Source organism: Myotis davidii, unplaced genomic scaffold (assembly GCF_000327345.1).
Source record: "Myotis davidii unplaced genomic scaffold, ASM32734v1 scaffold524, whole genome shotgun sequence".
NCBI lineage: Eukaryota > Metazoa > Chordata > Mammalia > Chiroptera > Vespertilionidae > Myotis > Myotis davidii.
In genome coordinates this window covers 2926671-2935663 of record NW_006299263.1, presented here as the reverse complement: position 1 = coordinate 2935663, position 8993 = coordinate 2926671, and the positions used below count along the sequence as shown (strand labels likewise).

Sequence of the window (8993 nt, the reverse complement as noted above, 5' to 3'; positions counted from 1 at the left end):
AAAGAGGAGTACAGATAAATTTATTAGTTAAATACTGATTTTACAGCCATTTCACCTTAAGACAATGTTAACGGGTTAGGGGAAGAATATGAGGGTGGCCTTCAGGAAAGAAAGCAATGTAAATGATGATTAGAGCAGAATCTTGGTTTAGAGATATTCTCTGCTACAGCCTGTAGGATTTGGGTGGGGCGGGGGAGGCCTGGGTGTTCGGGGTAGGACGCAGTAAGGCCACAGTCTGCGGCAGCTCTGTGGATAAGGAGGACACGGAGGGAGGAGTCTGTGAGCTCCGGCATCACAGGCAGAAACAGCAACGTGGAGCTAAGAAAAAGGCCAATTCCAGTCCAGCACCGGAGAGCCCTCAAGGCCCAACTCAGCGTCTCCTCTTAGCAGTCGTCATCTTGCTTTTCATGAGTTTTGTTGTGTTTGCTTTAAATTTCTGTTGCAAAAGCGCTAGCTTTTCACCTCTTGGACAAGGGATTTCTGATGCCAGGAGGGCACGCTGCACCCCTTGGGGGGACTCGCTGCCTGGCCCAGAGGCCCAGCTCCGCAGAACAGAAGGGGCGTCAGCAAGATCCGAATGCAAGTGGCCTGCTCCCCATCCAGTGCCGGCCCAGCCCCAGGGCGTCCGGACAGCCTCTCCAGAGGGATCTCAAGTCTTAGGTCAGTGTCGGTCAAACTCGCTTTAGCAGCAGAACCTTTTTTGTTCTCACTCAGAACTCCCTGTGCATGATGAGGCGGAGGAAGGATTTTGGGGGGCAGACTCGGGCGGGGGGGGGAGGTGCTGCTGTTCGGCTAAACTGCTGAGCTCTTGTTTTGCTGAGGGAGAGACACGGCCAAGCCAGAGGCAGGCTGACTCGCCCGGAGCAGTAGCAGGGGTTTTTCTTTTCAGAGGCCTTGTGGTGAAGAGAAGGAGCGAAGGGATGACACTGCGAGCCAGGAAAGGAACATGGGGGAGGCAACATCGCCAAGTTGAGATTTTGCGAAGCCATACTGCATGGTGGGTGAGGCAGCCTCTCCTCCGTCTCCCCACGGAGCGCCCAGTAACACGGGCGACACCCAGCGTTCCTGGAGTCAGGATTCAGTCCTGAGGGGAGCGGGGTGCGCTGAGCCTGAAGGGGAGTGTTGGGCACGGGCAGGAGCTGCCTGGAGGGGCCTGTCACAGTGAAAGGCACATGGATGCCCTGGCTCAGGCTGGAGCAGGGTCGCAGCACCTGCCCCTCTCCCCACCCTCAGATCCTGGTGCCGGGAACACCAGGGGAAAACCACCGTCTTAGGCCACAGTGATGGAAGGGTAGAGAAGGACAGCTCATCTCTTGTCAGGGTGGAGTGGGGCAGAAAACGAGAAAGAAGTCTCCAGCTCCACGGAAGGGACTTGAGTGTGCTCCTCGCGAAGGGTGGCTGCGTCCAGATCAGAGTCTGGGCCCGTCCCAGCCCCTCATCTTGAAGAGGCATCTGATGAAATCCTACACCCACTCCCCTCACCAAATCATTGACTTCAAGTTTCTTCCCAGTTGTTCCGGAGTCATTCCCAGACAGAGCAGGCTGGCCGCTGGGAGCCGTCCTCGCCTCCGCGGTTCTCTAAGTCCCAAGTCTGTGCAGGAATCTGAGGAGGGAGGGAGGTGACATTATGCAGTGATTATGTCCCCGTGACTGTCGGCCAAGGCCAGGCTGTTCCAAGGGTCCTGCTTGGAGCTGGCCTGCGGTGACTGGCTGACAGAAGCTGCGTAGCCTTGTGGAGAGAGCTTCAGGGACGAGAGGACCGGGTGGATGGAGGGCCCGTGGCCAGACATGGCGCTGACCGAGAACGTCTGCAAAGCAAAAAGGGCAAAATGAGGTCAGTGGGGTCACTCCTGAGGGCTCAGGAGGGGGAGCCCCGTTAGGTGATGTCCCCAGGCTGGCTCCCCTGCCTAGGAGAGGGACCAGAGGAGCGGCCAACGGACAAGGGCAGGACCCAGGAGCCAGCATTTTCATTTCCTCCACCCTGTGCTGTGGGTGCAGAGGGTCTGTGTGATTCATTAGCTGCCACTGAGCACCATGACCAGTAGGTTGCGACTACTCTGGTTTCTCTGAAGGCTCTGATAGTTACCTGAGACCTTTGCTACAATCTCATCACCATCAGCGCCCCACTTTCAAGCAGTAGCCGTCTTCCCATCTGGAAGGGGCTCCTGGCTCCACTGGTTCTACAGAGCCAGCTGCTCTTCACCCCGACAGCAAAGAGCTGGTTAGACATGGCCTCCCGCAAGTATGGGCAGGGAAGAGGTCAGAGTTAATGGGAAACTGCGACCAGGAACATCCCGATCCCAAATGAGGGGAGCCACAGAGGGAAGGGGGTTCAGGAGCAGGGATGCCATCATTTGCAAAAGAAGAGAATGAGGGGACTGCTGGTCCATCCTCTGGGCACACGAGAAAGATGGCTCTGCAGCTGGCCCTCATGAAAATGACATCCTGCCTGTGACCTCCTCACCCCCAACCCACCCACCCACCGGGCCCTCTACACTTCCACGCCTCTGCCCATGCCAGGAGGGCCCCCTCCTTCCCTTCCTCCTCCTAACATCTACATATCCTTTAAGGCCAAGGTCAAACCACCCCTCCCTTAGGAGACAGAGGAGCTGCCCAACATTTGTCTCTCACAGGTATGTCCAGATCACTGTGGCTTGATCGGATGTGCAGGCAGCCCCCAGCCTCGAGGGGGGCCCTGAGGGCAGTGGGCAGCGGACAAGTCCCTCAGTCACGTGCTCCAGACCCCAGTGCCGGCCTGGCCACCTGGTACTCTGGAACCTACTTCCCCACGGGCAGCCCTGCTCCCCGCTCAGGGGCGCACCTGGGACATGGAGCTGCTGTGGCCGTAGTGGGACCCCAGCCCGGGCTCTGTCTTGATGGGGCGCATCTCTTCGCTGCTGCTGGTGGTCGCGGTGCTGGAGTTGCTGGAAACGCTGCTGGTGGGAGGGAGGCTCTCGCTGCCCGAGGGACCTGGAACAAGGCAGAGTCAGGACACCCGAGCAGAGCAGAGGCAAGGACAGAGGGGTGGCCGTCCTTTGAGACAGCCGGGGTAGGTCCATGCTAATGGCTTCTTTATATTTGCTGGGGCAAGAAGCAGGGGTCATTCATGGGTGGAGGGCATCGGTTCCCCAAATGAGATTTTCAAGATAACTTTTTTTTTTGAAATGACAGGGGCATCACCCCTTATCCCAAACCCCTTGAGGCCGCAGGTATTTCAGGACTCAAAACTTTTTAATTTTTAAAAGGGCATATACTGTACATTAGAGGACAACTCCAGTGAGGTCTGGGACAATACCCACATTGAAATGCATGAATAGTTCTATAGCAAAACATGGGGATATTCACAAGTGTGGCAAATAAAAGATGATACATAGCCTGTGTCTGTTCAGATTGGGTTTTGCTGCCAAATCTAGCCCCCTGGACTTTGAATTTCAGATAGGGGATTGTCCATCTGAACCAAAAACCTGCTCTCTGGGGTGGGGTGGGGCTACTTATGAACAGTGCGGACCACAGGGGAGAGACACTGAAAGGTCTAATGCAGTGGTTCTCAACCTTCCTAATGCCGCGACCCTTTAATACAGTTCCTCATGTTGTGGTGGCCCCCAATTTCATTGTTAAAAATTGAACATAATTAAAGCATAGTGATTAATCACAAAACAATATGTAATTATATATGTGTTTTCCAATGGCCTTAGGAGACCCCTGTGAAAAGGTGGTTCGACCCCCAAAGGGGTCGCGACCCACAGGTTGAGAACCGCTGGTCTAATGCGACACGGCTGCCAGAGCGGTAAGCACTGCTGAATCTGGGAAAGGACAACTGTGGTCATGTTCTTAGGAGTGGAAAGGGGAATTTATCTGACTCTGCAGGGCCAACTTCCCATCAGATCCGCTGGTTTATTTTGCTGTGACTATGGCGTTTCCCAGTGAGATCTTTCCTTTGGTAGCAGCACTGAGGAGGAAGGGCTCTGGGAGGGAACAGAAGTAGTCCTCAGCCCTCATCTAGAAATTGAGAAGGCAGGGTGGTACCTTAAACAGCATTTGGACCCTGACGTGTGAAAACACGGGTCTAACTACCCATCCACATCTGTGTGATTCTGGTTAAGCCATTGCCCTCTCTGAGCCTCAGCTTCTTGTTTGTAAAATGGAAATAATAAGTGGGAACTCTTGGGAGGGGGGTGGTGTCTTTAAAGGTCAACGAGAGAATATTTGTGAAGAAACTTTCTAAACTACAAAGTACTACGTGATGTTCATTATACACTGGCTTACAAACCACCTGTCATGACCATCACTAGATCCCAAAGATGGGGGGACCGAGGACGGTTCCCTTTTCCTTCAGGCCCTCGACCAGTCCAGCCGGCCCACTGCGGCCTTTGCGACTGGCAATGATCAGGCCACAACTTGGCCAGAGCCTGCTTCCAAAGCTCCAATATGCCCCATGGTGATGTTCCTCTTCTACGGGGTTCCTCACTGTGTCCTGAAAAGCTCGGGATGGATGATGCCAACGTTACACCTTGACTCTCTGGGCCGGCTCCCCTTACCAAGAACACGTTCCCACACACTCCACGGACGTCAGCCTTATGTAATTACGTGCAGCTCTCGCCCTCACCTGCTGGTGTCTTAGCTTTGTTCAGGTTCTTGGGCTTCCGTTTTCTGGTTTGAATCCCCTCTTTCCGCATCGCAAGAGGCCTGGGAACCTGAGATGACAAGTCGATAGATACGGTTTTCTGTTTGTACATGGTCAGCTACAACATTTCAATACACACACTATGGGAAGACACCTAAGCAATTCCTCTGTAAACCGTGGCGCTGAGGCTAAGGAAATCAGCCCCTGGAGCTTCTGCCAACAAAGACATCAATTCTGTGCTTTTTAAAAATGTACTGAGCACCTTTATGACATCCGGGGTATTATACTAGACCCTGAAGAAACAGACACCGAAGGGCACAGATCCTTCCCTCCAGAGGTTCAGGGTTAGTGGGGAGGACAGACAACTAGAAAATAACCAGACTCATCGGTGATGGGGCAGAACTCTGTCCCGGGCTGGGGTGGAGAGGGAATGGCACATGAGCTCATCAAGGAAGGCTTCCCTGAAGAGGGGACGTCTGAGTGGTAGGAGGCTGTGGAGCAGACGGGGGCAGCAGGCACAGTGTGTGCCAACGCCTTGCATTCATCAGCCACATCAGGACACTGTGAGAGTGAAAAGGCTGTGCTCTTCTCAGAGACAATGCCAAGAAAACGGGCATCAACTGGGACAGTCCCCAGGAGTGAGGATGTAAAGACACACTGCCTACAGCAGCGCTTCACTGCCTTGAATCTGACCCAGCCAACCGCGGTGTTTCCATGGGAGCAGCAAGAGATTATGCTGGAGAGACGGACCTGTGGCCAGGTGCTGAGATAAACTGTCCGCGGACAATACTTCTATCGAATCTGACTCCTCATAAACGTGCAGTGACTGTCAGCTGTCACTCACGGAGCCCAGACCAGTGCCTGGGGAGCAAGCCTGCAATCTTTCTAACGTTTGTCAATGCTGTGCCTTCCCCACATCTGGTTTCTTTTAGGCCCGGCCCACAACAGCATAGTTCCTGGTCTACGTTTGTCTCCCATATGGGATTAATAAAGGCCACACCTGCAAACACTGAAAGAAAAGCAATCACCACTTCAGAGATGTCAACACCGAACGGTTAAGAGAAGTGCACCAGCGTCCATGAACTTGAACTTGCCTTTTAGTCAACTGAGAGTCAGATGAGATAGCACTCCCAACACTGGGGGAAAGTGTACTCAGGCCCTGGTAAAGCCCATCCCAACTTCAGAGGAATCTTGCCCTCTTCTTTATCCCCACCCACCCTCAGTACTTTTTAAAATTGTGATAAAATACACATAACAGCCCTGACCAGTTTTCTCAGTGGTGAGAGAGCATCAGTCTGAAAACTGAAGGGTCACAGGTTCCATTCCTGGTCAAGGGCATGTGCCTCAGTCGTGGGTTTGACCCTGGCCCCCTGGTTGGGGCACGTGCAGAAGGCAACCAGTCAATGTGTCTCTTTCACAATGATGAGAGAGAACCATTGATTGGCTGCCTCCTGCAGGCCCCACACTGGGGATCCAGCCCGCAACCCGGGCATGTTGAACCTTGAACTCCTAGTTCATAGGTTGATGCTCAACCACTGAGCCACGCTGGTTGGACACCATCTTAACCATTTTTAAGTATACAATTCAGTGGTGTTAATAAGCACAGTCACAATGTTGTGCAGCCATCATCACCATCATCTCCAGAACTCTTTTCATCTTGCAAAACTGAAACTCTGTCCCCATTAAATAACTCCACAATTCCCCTCTGCCCCGGACGCTGGCAACCACCATTCTACTTTCTGCCTCTGAATTTGACCACTCTTGGTACCTCATATAAGTAGAATTGTATAGTGTTTGACCTTCTGTGACTGACTTATTTCACTCAGCATAATGACTTCAAGGTTCATCCATGTTGTAGCATGTGTCAGAATTTTCTTTTAAAGGCTGAATAATATTCTATTGTATGTATATACCACATTTTGTTTATCCATCTGCCCATCAATGGACATATGGGTTGCTTCCACCTTTGGGCTATTGTGAAAAATGCTACCATGAACATGAGTGTACAAATATCTGTTGAAGACCCGGTTTTCAATTCTTTTTGGAATTGAAAAGTCCCAGAGATGGGACTGTTGGGTCATATGGTAATTCTACTTTTAATTTTTTAATACTGCATAATATTCCTCTATAACCCTCCCCCACTCCCCACTGGAGAACAACTGTTTCTTTAACCATTTTCCTCCTGGAGCATTTTCTCCATCTTTACTATTACAGTGATTCAACAAACATCCTTATATACATTCATTGAAGAATACACAAGTGTAGTATCTTATGAATGTTCTTAATGATATTTTAGCCACTTTTTGCTCATTAAGATGAAAACATGCATGAGATTAAGTTCATAACACCCCTCCCAGCCCACTGTCCCCATGAAGCAACTGGAGAAATAGACTGTGCTCCTTACTGTGTTCCAATATAAACACTGCAGCAATAAATACTTCAAACATCATGTATTGATTCTTTTATTGTTTTATAGGCTAGTTTCTCAAACTTGTATGCACTTATGCATATCTATACATGCATATATGTATGTACTCATCCATCCTTCCATCTGTGTGTATGTCTAATGTACCCTCACCTCCATAGTATAGGGTCACACTATATATATATTTCTTTGCAATATGTTTTTTTCATTACTCCAGATCAAGACACATTCCTTTTTTAATTTCTGTGCAACAGTGTACCTTATAGGATGTGCCATAATTTACTCAACCGTGTCTTTATGAGGCTTGAAGATTGTTTCTATTTTTTGCCAATACAAACACTGCAGCAATAAATACTTCAAACATCATGTATTGATTCTTTTATTATTTTATAGTTAGTTTCTCAAAAGTAGAGCTGCTACATCAAAAGGTATGTGTGTTTTTAACCTTAGTAAGTACTGCCAGCTTAATTTCCTGAAAGAATATTTGTAATAACTTACATACAAATCAGCAATATACAGTACGAGAGTATTTGTTTTCCCAAATCCACACCACAGCTATATTATCACACATTTTAATTTTTGCCAAACATGTGGGCAACACAGGGAACCTCAAGGTTGTGTGAATTGACGTTTCCCTGATTTTTAGTGAGGCCCAGCCTCTCTGCACATGTTCGGTGGCTAACCAGAGCGGCTTCTGTGAATTATATTTTTATTTCTTTTGCCCCTTTGGGGAAATGGGGGAAAGATGGATTGTGATTTTCTTATTATTCTGTAGGATATCTTTTTTTGTTTGTTTTGCTTGTGTTGTTTTAGTTTAACTTATATTTGAACAACTAAGACATGCATCAACTAAAAGTTACAAAGGGAGTACACAGTGAAAAAACAGGTCCCTCCAACTCTCCAGTTACTTCTCCTAGAGCAACCCATGCTACATGCTACCAGTTTCTTATGTATTCTTCCAGGTATTCTCTGTGTAAATAAACAGCGACATATAAATTATGTTCTTTCTCTTTCTTCATAAAAATGGTGCCATACTGTGTACAATATTCTACACTGACTTTTTAATGGAGATTGTTGCAAATCAGAACATGAGGAGCTTTGTAAAGCTCCCTGTATTCTGGAAATATGAACCCTTTTGCTGATATGTGTATTGGCTTTTACTTTCCTGAGGTATCTTTTTTCTGTACACTAATATTAAATGTTCTAGAATCAAATATACCTGACTTTTATCTTATGGCTTAAGAGTTCTGAAAACTTGTCTAACAAGTTCTCCTCTCACCCACAAGGTTACACAAATATTATCTCCTACACTTTCTTCTCGTGTTTTTATTGTCTCTATTTAAAGACATTTTACATTTCATATCTTTAATTCACCCAAGCTTATTTTTGGTTTTGGTAGGAGGTGGAGGTCAAGCTTTGCTTGTGTTTTCCAGATTTTATCAATATGATTATTCTTAACCTATCCTTTATCTATTGAATTGCTACCTTCGTTTTTTCATACTAACCATATATAGAGACTACTCTGAGTCTCCTCATCTGTAAATGGGAATTAGACTTATATAATGTTAAAGATGAAGTGAGTGTCAGTGTTTCTGCTATGGTATGAAATTCTGTGTCTCCCCAAAATTCATGTTAGAAAGGCGATGGTGTCAGGAGCTGGGGCCTTTGGGAGTTGATTAGGTCATGCAGGTGAAACCCTCATGAATGGGATTAATAGTCCATAAAAGAGACTCCAAAGAGCTCCCTCGTGCCCTGCATGTGAGGAAAAGTCTGTGACCTAGAAGAGGACCCTCACTCCACTATGCTGGTACCTTGATCTCCAACTCCCAGCCTCCACACTGAGAGAAATAAATTTCTATTTAGAAGTCACCCAGTCTGTGGTATTCTGTTGGAACAGCCTGAACAGAGTAATGTAGTCTGTATGGTTCCTTCCATATCTAAATA

At 48.4% G+C, this 8993-nt stretch overlaps 1 protein-coding gene across 2 annotated transcripts in view; it reads right to left on the bottom strand.

Annotated features, from left to right (window-relative positions):
* Positions 1–593: 593 nt before the first annotated feature.
* GATA4 (GATA binding protein 4) overlaps positions 594–8993 on the bottom strand; it is a 50469-nt gene continuing 42069 nt past the window's right edge. For both annotated transcript variants that reach the window (XM_006774783.2, XM_006774782.2), the window contains exons 4-6: positions 4607–4694; positions 2822–2970; positions 594–1808 (exon numbers count right to left, since the gene is read on the bottom strand). In XM_006774783.2, the coding sequence (XP_006774846.1) occupies positions 1626–1808; positions 2822–2970; positions 4607–4694 (420 nt within the window). In that variant the 3' untranslated portion in view covers positions 594–1625. The remainder of the gene's footprint in view (positions 1809–2821; positions 2971–4606; positions 4695–8993) is intronic.